The 18,870-nt window shown below is 43.2% G+C and overlaps 1 protein-coding gene across 2 annotated transcripts in view; it reads left to right on the top strand.

Annotated features, from left to right (window-relative positions):
• DHTKD1 (dehydrogenase E1 and transketolase domain containing 1) overlaps positions 1–18,870 on the top strand; it is a 53,273-nt gene that overhangs the window by 17,255 nt on the left and 17,148 nt on the right. The window contains exons 4-10 of one of the 2 annotated variants that reach the window (XM_079915177.1): positions 533–727; positions 4,881–5,150; positions 9,771–9,942; positions 11,145–11,343; positions 13,474–13,786; positions 14,794–14,878; positions 15,574–15,713. In XM_079915177.1, the coding sequence (XP_079771303.1) occupies positions 533–727; positions 4,881–5,150; positions 9,771–9,942; positions 11,145–11,343; positions 13,474–13,786; positions 14,794–14,878; positions 15,574–15,713 (1,374 nt within the window). The remainder of the gene's footprint in view (positions 1–532; positions 728–4,880; positions 5,151–9,770; positions 9,943–11,144; positions 11,344–13,473; positions 13,787–14,793; positions 14,879–15,573; positions 15,714–18,870) is intronic. The other variant, XM_079915178.1, reaches the window with a different exon arrangement.

Genomic DNA, 18,870 nt, shown 5'->3' on the forward strand with positions numbered 1-18,870 from the left:
TTTTTCTATTCCCTCTATAGAAGCCTGCAAAATCCTTAAGATCTTATTTCTCTTTTTCTTACCTGAAGTGATAGAAAAAAAGGAACTGTATGTGGAAGAGGCTCTCAATACAGATTAATGGGATTGAATGTCTGTCAGGGCTGTGATCAGGACTCGGGCATATCAAGATGACAAGAAACCTGTTCCCAGTAATGTGGGTGGTTGGCTAATTTGCAGCCCAGATGAAATGCTATTGTAGAGCCCTGTACTGAAACTCAAGGCATGGGAAGGGCCCGGCATTCTGAGGGGATTCCTGCTGGGGTGAGTTCTTCTACCACTCAGGTTGTTTTCTCTGCATCCCTGCTGCTGTCTGGTGTCCTCGGCAGGGCTTTCCTGCCTGGCTCTGGGTGACTTCTGTGCATCTCTGCGGTCGGTAGTGAAGGAACCCTGTTGCAGCTGCTTGACGTAGTGTGGGGTCTTCTTAAACGTGTTTGACTTTGACCCAAGTAGTTAGCTGTCCTGTAACTGATGCGTCTGACGTGGTGTTCCATAGGAGCTTGACCACTTTTTGGCCACCAAGTTTGCCACGGTGAAGCGATACGGAGGCGAAGGAGCTGAAAGCATGATGGGCTTTTTCTATGAGCTGCTGAAAAGGGCGGCCTACAGCGGGGTAACCGATGTCATTATTGGGATGCCACATAGAGGGAGGCTGAACTTATTGACAGGCCTTCTGCAGTTCCCTCCAGAGGTAAAAGACATTCTATGTTTTCCGCTATTCATGTACAATTGACTGTAAAAGAATAAAACCAATGGTAATAACTGCTTTTAGAAAACCAGCCAAGCATATGAGCCATTTGTCCAGGAGACAGCTTAGTTAATTTGTTTTTTGATCTGAATTTTATTTTATTTGTTTATTTTTATACAGCAGGTTCTTATCAGTTATCTATTTTATACATATTAGTGTATATATGTCAATCCCAGTATTTCAATTCATTCCCCCACGCCCGATGCCACTTTCCCCCCTTGGTGTCCATACGTTTGTTCTCTACATCTGTGTCTCTATTTCTGCCTTGCAAACTGGTTCATCTGTACTGTTTTTCTAGATTCCACATATATGTGTTAATATATAATATTTGTTTTTCTCTTTCTGACTTACTTTAGCTTAGTTAATTGATGAAACCTGTTGCTGTTGGATGGCCCTCTTCTTTTTCCTTTTGTTTGTTTATTCTTTTGGCCGTGCCACGTGGAATGTGGGATCTTAGGTCCCCAACCAGGGATCGAACCCGCGTCCCCTGCTGTGGAAGCACGGAGTCTCAACCACTGGACCACCAGTGAAGTCCCTGGACCTGGCATTCAGGTTGATTTTCTGTATCAACTTACAGAGGTTCTTCACTCAGGGAAGTTAAAAGTTAGTTTGGGGCTTCCCTGGTGGCACAGTGGTTGAGAGTCCGCCTGCCAATGCAGGGGACACGGGTTCGTGCCCTGGTCCGGGAAGATCCCACATGCCGCGGAGCGGCTGGGCCCGTGAGCCATGGCCGCTGGGCCTGTGCGTCCGGAGCCTGTGCTCCGCAACGGGAGAGGCCACAGCAGTAAGAGGCCCATGTACCAAAAAAGAAAAAAAAGTTAGTTTGTTTCCTACGGATGATGCAAACAGATAAATTCTGTTTTTCGAAGCATGCTTTCCCTATTTCATAAAAATCATTCAAACAAACACAAAGATCTGTACAATTTGATACAATTTTACCTTACAAAAAAGTCATTTTTACCTTCCACTTATTTGCAGTTTCTAATTAATAGATTGTATGAAACTAGTAACACATTGTTATCTCAAGAGACCCCTCTAAGTGAGTGGTTTTATGGGTTATTGGATCTTGGTGTTCCTGTTCTGTCCAACTCAGCTGCTCTGTAAGTCTCGAAAGACTTGAGGGTCAGGATGGAAGATTCGATGTCAGGGAGCATCAGAGGGACTCAATGTCTGATAAGGTTGTAGCCATTACGCGTGGATAAACCTCATTACTGTTCTTGGCCCGGAGATTAAAAATAATTATAAATGTTAAAGGACCTTTCAAAGTTAGATGGAGTTAATGGAGCCTATGGAAGGATGTGTTATCCTTGAGAATATTAGAAGAAACACATGGGAACCCTAGTACGCTGTTGGTGGGAATGTAAATTGGTGCAGCCACTGTGGAAAACAGTATGGAGGATCCTCAAAAAACTAGAAATAGAACCACCATATGACCCAGAAATTCCATTCTTGGGTATATATCTGAAGAACATGAAAACACTAATTTGAAAAGATATATGCACCTCAATGTTCATAGCAGTATTATTTACAATAGCCAAGATACAGAAGCAGCCTAAGTGTCCATCAACAGATGAATGGATAAAGAAAATGTGATACACACACACACACACACACACACACACACACACACACACACACAGGAATACTACTCAGCCATAAAAAAGAATGAAAATTTGCCATTTGAAACAACATGGATGGACTTGCAGGGTATTGTGCTTAGTGAAATAAGCCACACAAAGATAAATACTGTATGTTGTCACTTATATGTGGAATCTCAAAAATAAAACAAACTAATGACTATAACAAAAAAGAAACAGACTCACTAAGACAACAAACTAGTGGTTACCAGTGGGGAGAGGGAAGGGCAGTATAGCAGTAGGGGATGGAGAGATACAAACTACTTTGTAAAAAATAAATAAGCTACAAGGATATATTGTACAACACAGAGAATATAGCCAATATTTTATAATAACTATAAACAGTATAATCTCTAAAAATTTTGAATCACTACGTTGTACACCTGAAATTTATATAATATTGTAAATCAACTATACCTCAATTCTAAAAAAATTTTTTTAATGAAAAAAATATATGTGATGTTATGTCTAGGGGCCAAGCTTTACCTTTAATATTCATACCTCAGTGTTTCTGATGCTAAGAGACTGGTAACCAGCTTTGAAAAGACACCTTAGTAAAGGTAGAATATGACAGAATAAAGTAATGGACAGATGGAGACATGTGCTTAGATACCTGCAGAAATTTTCTCTCTCTTTCTTTTTTTTTTGGCCTGCTCCATGCGGCTTGCGGCTTGTGGGATCTTAGTTCCCTGGCCAGGGATGGAATCTGCGCCCTCGGCAGTGAAAGCGCAGAGTCCTAACCACTGGACGGCCAGGGAATTCCCCTGCAGAAGTTCTTAAACCAAAAACTGCATTCCTAAAATATCCCAGACAAGACAGTTACTGAAAGACACAGAAGTGATTATCAATAATCATATTTGCCAGAAACACACCCATCCCTATACTGTGTGAGTTTGTATGCTCCTATTTGCAGATAGGGAAATAAGAAGCTTTTGTGAACTGGAGAAGCTTTTGGGTCATTCAAACCATTTGGCCAGTAGAGAATAGCATGCTGTTTTTGGTAAATACCTTGGTTTGAGACCCAGATTTTTAGCCGAGGACCTTTAAACCATCTAGTTAATTTCTCTTGCTCATTCATTTTTTTTTTTTTTTAAATCTCAAACTCCTAATTTATCCCTCCCCTTCCCCTTCGGTAACCATAAGATTGTTTTCTATGTCTGTGAGTCTGTTTCTGTTTTGTAAATAAGTTCATTTGTATCATTTCTTTTTCCTATTCTTTTTTTATTTTTGGCCGTGCCGCGTGGCTTGCAGGATCTTAGTTCACAGGGACTGAACCTGGGCCCTTGGCAGTGAAAGAGCAGAGTCCTAATGACTGGACTGCCAGGGAATTCCTGTATCATTTTTTTAGATTCCACACATAAGTGATATCGTATGATATTTGTCTTTTTCTGTCTGACTTATTTCACTTAGTATGATAATCTCTAGGTCCATCCATGTTGCTGCAAATGGCATTATTTTGTTCTTTTTTATGACTGAGTAATATTCCAGTGTGTGTGTGTGCACACACACCATATGTTCTTTATCCATTCATCTGTCAATGGACGCTTAGGTTGCTTCTGTATATTGGCTATTGTAAATAGGGCTGCGATGAACGTTGGGGTGCATGTACCTTTTCGAATTAGAGTTTTCTCTGGATATATGGCAACTCTAGCAACTCTGTTTTTAGTTTTTTAGCTTGTTCATTTTTAAAATGGGTAGTAACATCTATGTCATAGAAGACTGTGAAGATGAGGTGACAGAATGTATGCAGAGAAGTCCTTTGAGAATTGGACAATATAGTTTTTAAGATGCCACTTGCACTAAGCAGTGTATGTTATCCCCTGACTAAATGGGATTAACTTCTTATTTGCCTCTCTACCTTTAACAAGAATAATACAGATTCTTTTGGAAAATACATAATAACAGGTGCATTTAAGAAAAAATATTTTGCTTATTGCAAGGCAGAAGTATCTTACCATCTGCATCAGGCTAGACTCTTCTGAAAGTGTTGGAACTTCATATGACTGAACATCTCCAAATAGTTCTGTGCATTCGAGCAGTTACAAGTGTGTGCTTATCTTTATTTATTTAATTTTTGGCTGTGTTGGGTCTTCATTGCTGCCTATGGGCTTTCTCTAGCTGCGGCGAGTGGGGGTTATTCTTCATTGTGGTGTGTGGGCTTCTCATTGCAGTGGCTTCTCTTGTTGCAGAGCACGGGCTCTAGGTGCATGGGCTTCAGTAGTTGTGGCACACAGGCTCAGTAATTGTGGCTTACGGGCTCTAGAGTGCAGGCTCAGTAGTTGTGACACACAGGCTTAGTTGCTCTGTGGCATGTGGGATCTTCCCGGACCAGGGCTCGAACCCGTGTGCCCTGCATTGGCAGGAGGATTCTTAACCACTGTGCCACCAGGGAAGTCCCTATTGTGTGATTTAAATGAACCACCTCTTACCATTTTTTCTTGTACGTTTATTCGGCATAGCTGATGTTCCGTAAAATGCGAGGCTTAAGTGAATTTCCGGAAAATGTCTCAGCCGCTGGCGATGTCCTGTCTCACCTGACGTCCTCGGTTGACCTGGACTTTGGCGCGCACCATCCCCTCCACGTGACAATGCTGCCCAACCCCTCACACCTGGAAGCCGTTAACCCCGTGGCTGTTGGGAAGACTCGCGGGAGACAGCAGTCCAGGCGGGATGGGGACTACTCTCCAGACGGTTCGGCTCAGCCTGGGGACAAGGTCATTTGCTTACAGGTACTAGTAGCTTCAGGAAGTGAGGCCTGAGGTTGGAAAGACCAGGAAGTAAGAATGTCCAGGATGGTAGTTACGACAGGAGATGGCAGATGTTCCAGATGAAATTGAGATGAACTTTTGGGAAAAGAAGATTTTTGGGGTTCTTTAAAAAATTAATAGCAGATGTGAGGTGGTGTAGTCTCAAGGCAACTGACTTTTATTTTTGACTGATGTTTTAAAAAATTCTTCAATTAATTTTTTTATTGGAGTATAGTTGATTTACAGTGTTGTGTTAGTTTCAGGTGTACAGCAAAGTGAGTCAGTTATACATATACATATATCCACTCTTTTTAGATTCTATTCCCATATAGGTCATTACAATATAGTAGGCTCTTATTAGTTAACTATTTTATGTATAGTAGTGTGTATATGTCAATCCCAATCTCCCAATTTATCCCTCCCCGCTCAAGGCAACTGATGGAGGTCTTCACTGTGTTTTTCCTTTCTTGAGTTATGAATTAATTAAGGGGATATAGACCGGCATACCTGCTACTGTTAAGAGGACAGATGTCATTACTTCTCTGAAATTATAACTCTCTTGGAAACGACGTGGTATCCGTCTGTCTAACAAGACTGCAAGAGTCTGGATTTACTTTATTTGCTTGTTTGTTTGTTTTCCAATGAAGGTCTTTGGCATTAAGGCAAACAATACAAATTATATAATGTATTGCTTCCTCTGCCCCCCACTTTTTGGTAGTCCAACAGGTATACTTTAGAGGTTTAGATTGTGGGTCACATTTTTCTTCTGCAAGTATTCATTTAAATATGAACGTTTAGGGACTTCCTTGGTGGTCCAGTGGTTAAGACTCTGCACTTCCACTGCAGGCCGCGAGGGTTTGGTCCCTGGTCGGGGAACTAAGATCCCACATACCACGCCACAAAAGTAAAAACATAAATATGAACCTTTAACTACTGGATAACTACTAATTAATCCTGGATATCAGTAACTGAGTCTTCAAACCCAAAGGAAATTAAGTAAATCTACAAGGCAGTAGAATATTTGGCTACATATACAAATAACCACATTATCTTACTGTTAATTTTCCATGGGCCAGAAACTTGTAGTAAATAAATCGGGGGTAAGCAGGATTGGATTTGATTATGTTATAGTATTTCTAAATAGAAATCTTCAAATCATTAGCCAGACATTCTCTTCACCTTTCACTTGAATTCATGAGACTAAAATATTTCAGTCACTCACATTTCCCCAGTACATTGAGCTGATCTTAAGGCTGATTCCTGAAGGAAGAGGTGAAAGTGCCATGTTCTTTGAAGTGAAAAGAAACCGCCCTCTTCTCTCTACTTTGTGTTCCCAAGACATTTTGCCCTGCTGTGTCTGCCTGGGTCTTGCCTCACTCAAGTTCAAAATTCTAATTTATTGTGGGAACTTGAAATTCGGAGTCTATAAAATCATGGTGGGTGAGACTCCGGATACTACTTTTGCCGTCTGTCTTCTGTTCATCTTGGTCCTGAATGTGGTGGAAGTGGATCGTCACATGTGATCCTCTGTGTGTGTCCAAGCCCCCTGCTGTGTTTGGCTGAGCAGTTTCCACCGCCCACAGCATTCCTTGGGGCTTACGGACCCGACTCCTGCAAAGCTTTATGGGCATCATGGAGTGTTTTCTCTTCTAAGACAGGAAATAAAATTAGCAGATGACACATGGCTTTAGTGCCAAGAACCCTAAGACTATGATAAAATGACGCCAGTTATGAACAGATGTTATGTTCTCAGCAATGCCTCTCCTGTAAACGCTTTTGTAAAGGAGTGGAAGAGACACCCAGCTCTCTTCCTTGCTTTACTGGTCTCCTTTTACATCATTACTCCACAGGAAGTCCCATCAGCAAGGAGGCCAAAGGGTGTGGAGTGTTCAGATGCTAGGAACCCCTTGACCCTGTGTGGACCGCCGTGCAGCTGAGGGTTGGACTTGACAGTGTAGCCCGGTGTAGAAAAGACAAGGATTCTGGAACCAAGAAGCACTGAGTTCAGATCCTGGCTTTGCTGCCTTCTAGCTTGGCGTGCTTGGTTCTGTTCCTCAGGTTCTCTGAATCTCAGAGGTCAATGGGAGTAGGTTACATTCCTTATAGTGTTCTGAGGATTAAATGAGAACATAGTAAGTTCGTTAACCCAGGCGAAAGGCTTGGAGGGGTGGGGAAATAAGTCCAAAAAATGGAGGCATCAGGACTTTCCTGGCAGTCCAGTGGTTAAGACTCCACGCTTCCAATGCAGGGGGCACAGGTTCCATCCCTGGTTTGGGAAATAAGATCCCGTGTGCCATGCAGCGTGGCCAAAAAAAAATGGAGGCATCACAGAAGGTCTAGTCCTTGGCACGTGAAATACGTACTCTTTCTGAACCTTGGTTTTCTCATCTGTGAAAAGAACAGTGGCGATTCCCTTACCTGGCCCCTACACCTGATTGTTGAATGGATCAATGGAGATAATGTACATAGCGTTGTGGAGGTGACGTAAGAGTATGTTATCACTACGTCTGGATATTCCAAAACGTCAGTCATCCCTGTAGGCCCTAGCAATGGGAAGGTGTGGGCTGGAGATTTCGCTAAGCAAAACAGTGCTTCCTTTCTTAGCCAAAATGTTTTACCTATATACAAATTACTCTTTTAGGACGTCTTCACTGTCATTAAAAAAATCTGCTTCCAAGGATTCCTTCTTTTTATTTATTTATTTATTTATTTTTGGCTGTGTTGCGTCTTTGTTGCCGCACGCGGACTTTCTCTAGTTGTGGTGAGAGGGGGCTACTCTTCGTTGCGGTGCGCAGGCTTCTCATTGTGGTGGCTTCTCTTGCTGCGGAGCAGGGGCTCTAGGCACTCAGGCTTCAGTAGTTGTGGCTCGAGGGCTCTAGAGCTCAAGCTCAGTAGCTGTGGTGCACAGGCTTAGTTGCTCCGCGGCATGTGGGATCTTCCCGGACCAGGGCTCGAACCCGTGTCCCCCCCTGCATTGGCAGGTGGATTCTTAACCACTGCGCCACCAGGGAAGCCCAAGGATTCTTTCTTCATTCATATTTAGGTCTTTTATTTCTGCTATTATTAGAGCCACAATGGTTACCATATCAGGTCATTTTATTTAATTAATTAATTAATTAATTAATTTGGCCGCGCTGTGCAGCCTTCAGGATCTTAGTTCCCCGGTCAGGGATTGAACCCGGGCCATAGCAGTGAAAGCGCCGAGTCCTAACCACTGGACCACCAGGGAATTCCCCATATCAGATCATTCTATTCTCTAGCTGAGCATTTTGGCTGTTTATGATAGTAGCCTTTTATTTAATAGCTTTTTAATTAAAATGCATTTGTCATATAACATCATGTAAATTTAAGGTGTACAACATATACCTTATTGATATAACAGCCTTTTATACAGCATGAAGTCAGTGGAGCTCATACTTTCTCCTAAGGTCTGCAATTCCCTCATTATTTACTTTCAAGTTTTCTAAAAAAAATTTACCCCCTTTTCTACCACTTTCCGTTTACCAGTTTTTTTGTTTCTTTGTTTTTTGCGGTATGCGGGCTTCTCACTGTTGTGGCACGTGGGCCTTTCACTGTTGTGGCCTCTCCCGTTGCGGAGCACAGGCTCCGGATGCGCAGGCTCAGCGGCCATGGCTCACGGGCCCAGCCACTCTGTGGCGTGTGGGATCTTCCCAGACTGGGGCACAGACCCGTGTCCCCTGCATCGGCAGGCGGACTCTCAACCACTGTGCCGCCAGGGAAGCCCATACCAGTTGTTTTTCTTAATTAATTTTTTATTGAAGTATAGTTGATTTACAATGTTGTGTTAATTTCTGCTGTAAGCAAAGTGATTCACTTATACACATATGTATACATTCTTTTAAAAATGCTTTTCCATTATGGTTTATTACAGGATATTGAATATAGTTCCCTGTGCTATACAGTAGGACCTTGTTGTCAGGTTTTGTGCTATTATGATGTAGCAGACTTCACAAGTTCTGGAAGAATAGCACATTTCAGAGATTCTCTTACAATAGTATTTTGCTCTTTCCCCAAAGCCTCCTTTCACTTGTGTATGATATACTTACACCCCCATGCTCCTGTCTTTGCTGTCACATCATTCTCATTTATGTTCACAGTGGTGGCTAATGCACCCAGTGGGAATGAGGTGATGTGAGCTACACGCAGTCTCGTTTTGGGGGGGAAATGATTGGGGAAGAGTGAGAGTTCGAAGCTGTGCATTGGTCTTAGTGTCTTGCAGGCTGTTTTCATGATTGCTTTACTAGAGTTGATTTTCCTTCTACACCTCCAATCACCCTTCTGTAGTGCTGCTGTGAACACTAGCGTGTTGATGGGGATGTGAGAAGTGATGGGTGTAGGTGATGATGTGGGGCGGAAGGAATAGGTCAACTGGTGGTGGCTGCAGGAGGAAAAGGGCTGATTTAGCATCTTTGAAAGCTGCTTGAGATCAGCCTAACCATTCTAGGAAATCCTATAACTGGCAGATTTTTAGGAGGGCAGGGGAGCAGTGAGAGCATGGTTGTTTTTATTCCTGTTACTATTGAAAACCTAAATTTCTCCATCCCTTACGTTCATTTTCTTTTTTTCTCCCCCATGATCTAGGTTCACGGTGATGCTTCTTTCTGTGGTCAAGGGATTGTTCCTGAAACATTTACACTCTCTAATATCCCGCATTTCAGAATTGGTGGGAGTGTCCATTTGATTGTCAATAACCAGCTGGGTTACACCACTCCTGCAGAAAGAGGAAGGTCTTCCTTATACTGTAGTGACATCGGTATGTAACACAGGGAAGAGTTGATGCTGTGGAGTCAGACAAGGAATTCCTGGAGAAACTTCTAGTTCACTCAGAACAGTGAGCCTCACTGCTGGTCCCATTTTAAATTTTGGATCAGATATGGCCAGTGGTCACCACCAGTGTTGTTGATATTCCTTTTAAAGTCTGAGTGTGATCTTAAAATCCAAGGAAATAAAACAAGAGTAGAATTTAGAGGGTGCAATCTCAAAGTGCTTAAGTATCGAGTTGAATGATCTGCTGGAATCCAGAGATAACACAATTAGCACAGCTAGAGCAATTGTCTTTAGGATAATCAGATTTGGAGTACCCAAGATCACAGTCAAAGAGGATATGTTCAACCGGTAAACTTGGCCAAGTGGTCTGGTTGGAAATCAGATGTGAAGAAGCAAAGTCAGCTTGTTTTAACCTGTGGAAACTAGTAGTATTCAAAGAAACACAGGGCTTTTTATTATTCATTCCCTATTTCACAGAATTTCCAGAACTGTTAGATGGTAAGAACTGCTCTGTTTTTATATCCAGAGCCTGGCCTGGATGCCTTTTGGGGCTACCTATATGAATTTTTTGTAATTAGTTAGGTAGAGATTTGAAAATTCATTCTCAATCTTCTCTTTGGAGAAAATCAATTTTTTTCTTGGATACATCCTTTAATGACCCTTTTATCTCAGGAAGAAAGATAATAGTCATGATGATAATAACAAATAAGTATCAGTTATGATGTACCAGGCTCTGTTAAGCACTTTATATGCATTAACTCATTGCCTCTTTAGGACATCACTAAGAGGTAAGAGCTATTATCCCAGTGTTACAGACAAGGAGACTGAGATTCATAACTTTACCAGGATCACACAGAGCTGGGACTTGAACTCATGCTTGTCACCTGGCCTCTAAAGTGCAGGTTCTTTTTTTTTTTTTCATAAAGTGCGGGTTCTTTTTGTTTTTTTGGCCTCACCGTGTGGCTTACAGGATCTCAGTTCCCCGGCCTGGGATTGAACCCAGGCCACGGAAGTGAAAGCCCAGAATCCTAACCATTAGGCCACCAGGGAACTCCCAAAGTGCAGGTTCTTAACACCCAAGCCAAACTACCCCTAAGGACAAGCGCTGTCTCCCCATGCGGGCAACAGGACTTGGGGGTAGGTTCATGGGTTGACTAGCCGGTCTCATCTCCAGCTCCTCTGCCTCAGGGAAGCTTGTGGGCTGCGCCATCATCCACGTCAATGGAGACAGCCCAGAGGAAGTGGTCCGGGCCACGCGACTGGCATTTGAATACCAGCGCCAATTCCGGAAGGATGTGATTGTTGACTTGTTGTGCTACAGGCAGTGGGGCCACAACGAACTGGACGAGCCCTTCTTCACCAACCCGGTCATGTACCAGATCATCAGGTACAAGGATGAACCGTCATGCGATGTGCCCTTTCCCCCACAGTGCTCACATTATTATTTGTGTTAGACACTCTCCGGTAGGGTGACCAGCTTTCCCAGTGTGTCTGGGACATGAAACTTTCAATGCTCAAACTGGGACAGACCTGGGCACACTGGGATGGTCATCCTATGGGTCGCAGGAAAGCGCCCCATGTTCTTCCAACTCTACATATTTCCTCAATGAATAGACAAAGGGCAACTTCACCCCCTCACTTAGCAGAGGGAGGACTGAACAGAAGACGTAGGCAGAACCTTGCCCGAAGCTGCTCGGTGCGACATTGACAGGAGCAGAAACAGAACCTCCGCGATTCACTTCTGCGAACTATAGACGTGGACCTGCTTTGTGCCTTGGCAAGAGGTTACGTGATGGATTTTAACGAAGTTCTGAACTACACTGTCCAAAGTGGAAGCCTCGAGCCATAAATGGCTGTTGGACACTTGAAATGTGCCAACTCCTGAAGGAGATGTGCTGGGAGTGTAAGATATACACCAGATTTCAAAGACTTAGTGTGAAAAAAAGAGTGTAAATAATCTTGATAATAATTTTTATATTGATTAGGTATTGAAGGGACAATATTTTGGGTATATTGAGTTAAATCAATATATGATTAAAATTAATTCCACCTCTTGCACCTTTTCTAATGTGACCACAGGGAAATTTTAAATTACACATTGTTTGCGTTACATTTCTGTGGGACAGTGCCGAGTCAGAAGGTTCACGTGATGGGGAGGAGTGTGTTCCTTCGGAATTTCCTATTTATGTATTTATTTATTTGGCTGCACCGGGTCTTGATTGTGGCACGCAGGATCTAGTTCCTGGACCAGGGATCGAACCTGGGCCCCCTGCATTGGGAACACGGAGTCTTAGCCACTGGACCACCAGGGAAGTACCAGGATTTCCTTTTCAGATGCTAGGAAGTAAAGTAGATCCCTCTTTCCTGCTTTATTTCCTCATAAACATAAATTAAAGCAGAGGAATAAACTTGGTGATATTTTATGGGCCTTTCTGGTCGTGGGTAGCAGACTGCCCTTGGAAGAACAAATCTGGTTTCTCCATTTAGCTTTGAACTTAGCACCTGAATGACTTGATGTGACTCAGGACCCTGCTTTTAAAAATATATCCTGTCTACCTCTCACTTTTTTCAGGATTAAATATAATGATCAATGTGACCAGACTTGCAAGTTTAACGTATTAAGCGAATGCAGAGTAGCATCATCGTTATTTCTATTGTTGTAAAACCCGGATGCTGAATAGTTACAGGCTTCTTCAAGCAACCTGAAACAGATGTCGGCAACTTATAGGTTCAATCCTTTTTGAAATAAAGGGATGCAGAATAGGTAGACAATATAAGTCAGCCTTGTAAATAACTGTCCAGAATTAACAGTTTGTAAGAAAACTCTACTACTCATTACTTCTGCCTGACTGTAGACAAAAGCTTATAAAGGTAAATTTGTGGGCTTCCCTGGTGGCGCAGTGGTTAAGAATCCACGTGCCAGTGCAGGAGACACGGGTTCGAGCCCTGGTCCAGGAAGATCACACATGCAGTGGAGCAACTAAGTCCGTGTGCCACAACTACTGAGCCTGCGCTCTAGAGCCACAACTACTGAAGCCCGTGTGCCACAACTACTCAAGCCCATGCTCCTAGAGCCCGTGCTCCGCAACAAGAGAAGCCACCAGGATGAGAAGCCCACGCTCCGCAACGAAGAGTAGCCCCTGCTCACTGCAACTAGAGAAAGCCCACAGGCAGCAATGAAGACCCAACACAGCCAAAAACAAATAAATAAATAAATTTAAAAAAAGAAAAAAGATAAATTTGTTTTCACTTGCTTGCCTGAAAGAGGTGGATACTCACCACTGCCTTTAAAAAACAAATTTATTGGAGTAAAAGTCACATGACATAAAATGGACCTTTTATTTTTTGGCTACACCACAGGGTGCGTGAGATCTTAGCTCCCCGACCAGGGATTGAACCCGTGCCCCCTGCAGTGGAAGTGTGGAGTCTTAACCACTGGACCGCCAGGGAATTCCTGTATCTGTCTCTTTGATTTTTACAAATCATATTGATTCTTGTTTCCCTTTTCCTTGGACAGAGCCCGGAAGAGCATCCCCGACACGTATGCAGAGTACCTTGTGGCCAATGGACTCATGACCCAGGAGGAGGTGTCGGAAATCAAAACCTCCTACTACGCGAAGTTAAATGGCCATTTAACTAACATGGCGCACTACAGCCCCCCTGCCACGAACCTGCAGGCCCACTGGCAGGGCCTGGTTCAGCCAGAAGCTTGCATCACCACCTGGAACACAGGTGTGCCCCTTGACCTCCTGCGGTTTATTGGCAGGAAGTCTGTGGAGGTGCCGGAGGAGCTCCAAATGCACAGTCACCTTCTGAAGATGCACGTGCAGGTAGGGGGCCCGGGAATCTCTGGGTATTGTTTGTCCATCTCTCACAGCAAGGAATTGCTGTTGGTCTGGTCTTGTTGCTTGGCTAATGCACTTGGCAAGTACTTATTGTGAACCACTCCTAGCGGTGTTTTGGTACTGCTCGTCAATTAACTCAAATTTTGTCTACTTTTTTTTTTCTTTCTTTTTTTTTTAACCTACTTCTATTTTTCCTCCACTTATTCTTTCAGTCATTCATTAATACATTATATGTACAGGTACTGCATGCATATTATTAGAAACACAGCTGTACAGGAATGCCCTTTGTGGTTTTTCTGAGCAGTGAGCAGAAGACACTTCCATTTTGAGGAAGGTGGTCGGGGTTTGGCTTAAATAAAATAAATAAAAATCAGCACACATACTCCCGAAAGGCAACCATTTACACCCTTAAGCATGTCGAGGTTTTACATGTTGTCTCATGTTAAGGATGGATTGACAAACTGTCATGGTTTGCCTGTGGTTTCCTAGAACGTGGGACTTTCAGCACTAAAAGCAGGAGGAGAGCAAGGAGATATAGGTCTTCATCATTCTTGAACTTGGATGAAGACACGATGAACTCTGGATTATTTTTAAAACACTAACTTCGTTTATAAGTTTCTATTATAGGTATAGAGACTATTAAAACAATCTGTGTACTCACCATCAGGCTGAAGACATAGAATATTACCAATACCGTTCCTCTCTCCCCTCCCTGATAGAATATTACCAATACCGTTCCTCTCTCCCCTCCCTGACGTCTCCTCCTCCCACCCATCTGCCCGGTTAACCGCTCACCAGAGTGCCGGTTTGTTTTGCCTGCTTTCATGTCATGTACTTGCTGTCATACTCCGATGTTTCCTTCTGCACTATCTGTCGTATTTAATGTTATGTTTTTGATTCTTAACCATTGTTGCCTTACATTTTTTGAACTCAATGTGAAAAAGGATGGGAACTCTTAAAATTTTCTTTTCCCCTCCCATTCAATTTTACAGTCCAGAGTGGAGAAAGTGATGGATGGAACAAAGTTAGACTGGGCCACAGCAGAAGCTCTTGCCCTAGGCTCATTACTTGCTGAAGGTAAGACATTTCTGTGTAGCTGCACAGCGGGTACGGGGTGCTTTATATAACATTTCTTATATGTGATGCCTGCAGTTTTGAGTTACAACTACCTTGTATTGTTTTTATTGACTAGAGAGGTTCTCAAACGTGTTAACGTTTCTTACCTGAAAACATTATTTAATCTTGGTATGTCATGTTGACAATCTTCATCAGCGAACAGACTATGGAAACAAAGGACTCAGTGCTGGATGTATTGGAAAGACATTTTCTTTTAAAAATTGTAGGACGAATGATGACTCTTCATTCTTAATTAGACTACGGAGTGTTGAATATAGGACAGGTTTTTGTTTTGTTTTGTTTTGTTTCTGCGGTACACGGGCCTCTCACTGTTGCGGCCTCTCCCATTGTGGAGCACAGGCTCCGGACGCGCAGGCTCAGCGGCCATGGCTCACAGGCCCAGCTGCTCCACGGCATGTGGGATCTTCCCGGACCGGGGCACGAACCCGCGTCCCCTGCACCGGCAGGCGGACTCTCAGCCACTGTGCCACCAGGGAAGCCCAGGACAGGTGTATTTTAAGAAGGATAATCTATTGTCCTAAGGACAGTTCTCAGGATGAGCCGATATATAAGAATTCAGGGTCACCAGGCCTTATTATTACTTAGGTTATTCATGGAATCTGGATTTTTTTCTTTTCCTTCTTGCTTGCTTTAAGGTTTTAACGTCCGTCTGAGTGGCCAAGATGTTGGCCGTGGAACTTTTAGCCAGAGGCACGCAATGGTTGTTTGCCAGAAGACCGATGACACCTATATCCCCCTGAACCATATGGACCCTAATCAAAAGGGCTTTCTAGAGGTAGGCTGTTTTATTATCTAGTATAAACCTCAGGTGCTGGTGATTATAGCTACAGCCTTCTTAGACCAACTAGAAACAGATGTCGGAAACTTTGGGTTCAGTCCTTTTTGAGATAAAGGGATGCCGACTGGGTAGACAATGCCGTCTATGTACTTGGAGTGGAAGTAACAGACTAGCGAGTAGACTAGAGCTGTTTTACTGTGGCTACTTATCTGTAATCATGTAAATGTCAAATGGGTGTTCATTTTGTGAATCCAAAATTGATTATATAACCTGCTCGTTGCTGAATTCATCAAAGCGAGTCGAAGATGTGGATAATAAGCCAACATTTCTTGCCAACTTAAAAAAAAAAACCCACTGACTTAAGGTTACTTTATTCCCTAGGGTTTAGCGGGCTTGATGAATGTATCCATTGCCATGTATTTCTCTGTGCCAATTGCTGAGTTTGATTCATTAGAGTCAAGAGCAGGGCCTGGGTCTTTTCATTTTTGTTTCTCCAACAACTAGCATAGTGCCTGGCACATGGAGTTTATGAAATTATCCTTTAAGGTACAATTAGTGGTGTGTCATCTTTTTTCCTACTCTAGCCATTTGAGAGTATTGGGTTCACTGATACTCGATTTGTTTTTTCAATAAATTATTTTATTTATTTATTTTTGGCTGTGTTGGGTCTTTGTTGCTGCGTGCAGGCTTTCTCTAGTTGTGGTGAGTGGGGGCTACTCTTCGTTGTGGTACGCGGGCTTCTCTTTGCGGTGGCTTCTCTTGTTGCGGAGCACGGGCTCTAGGCGCGCAGGCTTCAGTAGTTGTGGCACATGGGCTCAGTAGTTGTGGCTCACAGGCTCTAGAGCGCAGGCTCAGTAGTTGTGGCCCACAGGCTTTGTTGCTCCGCTGCATGTGGGATCTTCCCGGACCAGGGCTCGAATCCGTGTCCCCTGCATTGGCAGGCGGATTCTTAACTGCTGTGCCACCAGGGAAGCCAAATACTCAATATTTTTTTTAAAAATTCACTTTGTGAAAAGCAAGCTTCCAGGACAATTACTTAAAGGACATGCAACTCATCTTTTCTTTAAGTTAGTCTAAAATCCCCTCCTTGATCAGTATCAGATTGGTGACCTAGATACTGAAACATTTCATATTTTCTCCACCCAGTGTCTTTTATTGATTTGTGATTTGATATATAGTATCAGTTAATTTTGAATATTGCTATTTAGAAAGCCCCAAGTAAACGTCTCACATCTGTTATGGGGATACTGTCAAAGATTTCATTTATTACCTAACACTTTGTCCTTTATATGAAGACCCTAGGGGGGACTCCTGCTTGATCTTGGTATTGAGAGTAGTTGTAGTTCCCTGAGCAGTGGCTCGTCTTTATTGTGTGTACATCGAAAATTCTGCAACCGATCAACCTCCCCTTATCAATAATGGCTTCTGGGAAGGGGTAGAGGCCATGGCAGCCTCAAGAAAGTAGGTTACCAGGTTGTATGTTTTCCCCAACGCTGTTGGGTGTGTCAATCTATTTATTTTCTTTCTGCCCACCTACTTTTTTTTTTGGCTGCACAGCGCAGCATGTGGGATCTTAGTTCCCTGACCAGGGATTGAACCCATGCCCCCTGCAAAAGAAGCATGGTGTCCTAACCACGGAACCACCAGGGACATTCCTGTCCACTTACATTTAAACTATCATTTTGTGTATTATCTATATTTACAGGCCATCTTAAATAATTTTTGGAATAAATGAAAGCATTAATAGATTCAACAAATTAATGTAGATAAGGGTATACAAGTATATGAAGTACAATAGATGCATAGGAGAAGGGGCAGCTAGGTTACTTGGGAATTAAAAGGAAGAGCTTTAGCGAGGAGGCCAGATTTGCGCTGGGACTTGAGGGACATTTGGAACTGCCTGGTCTAGTAAATGTAGGGAGAACATTCTAGGTGGACACAGTAGTGCATACATAAGCTGTGAAGTAAGAGGCCCTGACCTCATGCTCAGGGAACTACCTATAGCTTCATATGACTGGAGTTTAAGCTGCAAAGTGGATACAGAAGTAAAGGAAGAGACGGGCCAGTCAGGACTACCCACGTTGTGAGACTTTGAGTGTTACGTAGAAGAGAAACCATGGAGGAATTTTGAACAGGCGATCAGATTTCCATGTTAGAAACAGCACTCCTGATGATACTTTGGAAGCCTGAGCTGAAGAAGGGTGAGACTTAGGACAATTTCTAAGGAGCCTTCTTAGTCATCTAGGCAGGAAATCCTGGAGCTGTGAATTAGGGCAATAGCAGTGCAGAGGGGAGATGGGGCCAAGATTTGAGAACTAGTCAGAAAACAACAGCTATCAGACTCAGTGGTAGGTGTAGGGAGTGAAGAAGACCAGTACTGGTTACCTCCTAGCTGCCTGACTAGGACAGCTTGCATAAGATGATGGCATTTACCCAAATAAAGAGTAAGGGAGAGGAACAGGTGTGTTAAGGAAAGATGATGGACTAACTTTTGGGCGTTAAACTTTGACATAGATATTTCAGGTAATTAGATATGTATGTCTGGAGTTAATGAAGGAATCTGGTCTTGGATGTCTATTTGGAAGTCATCAGGGTGCAGGAGTGTTTGAAACCACAGGGGTGGGAGAATCTCTCTGAGAGAGCAGAATGAGAACAGATAGGGTCCTGGGAAAAACAACTTTTAAAGGGCTGGCAGAGGAAGCATTTTCCCAAAAGAACATCCAGAAAGGCAGGAGGAGAGCTTAGAGTCCCCGTGTCATTGAACTTAAGGAGGGAGGAATCTGAAAAGAGGAAGAATAACATGGCCATTCAATTTAGCAACTGGAAGGTCAAGGTTGACCTCCTCTAGAGCTATTTCTGTGGAGTGGGGAGAGCAGAAGCTAGATTTTACTAGTTGAAGGGTAGACAGGGGTTCAGGAGGTAGAGACAACTAGATTAGATAATTCTTTCTAGAAGCCTGACTGTTACAGGAAGCAGGAGCTAGAGAGCACTGGCCAGGGGAATATTCTTTGTTTTTTGTTTTTATTTTTTTGGCCGCACTGCGTGGCATGCGGTATCTTAGTTCCCAGACTAGGGATCGAACCCGTGCCCCCTGCATTGGGAGCACAGAGTCTTAACCACTGGACCCCCAGGGAAGTCCTTTCTTGTTTTATTT

This window comes from Stenella coeruleoalba, assembly GCF_951394435.1.
Source record: "Stenella coeruleoalba genome assembly, chromosome: 2".
Classification (NCBI taxonomy): Eukaryota; Metazoa; Chordata; class Mammalia; order Artiodactyla; family Delphinidae; genus Stenella; species Stenella coeruleoalba.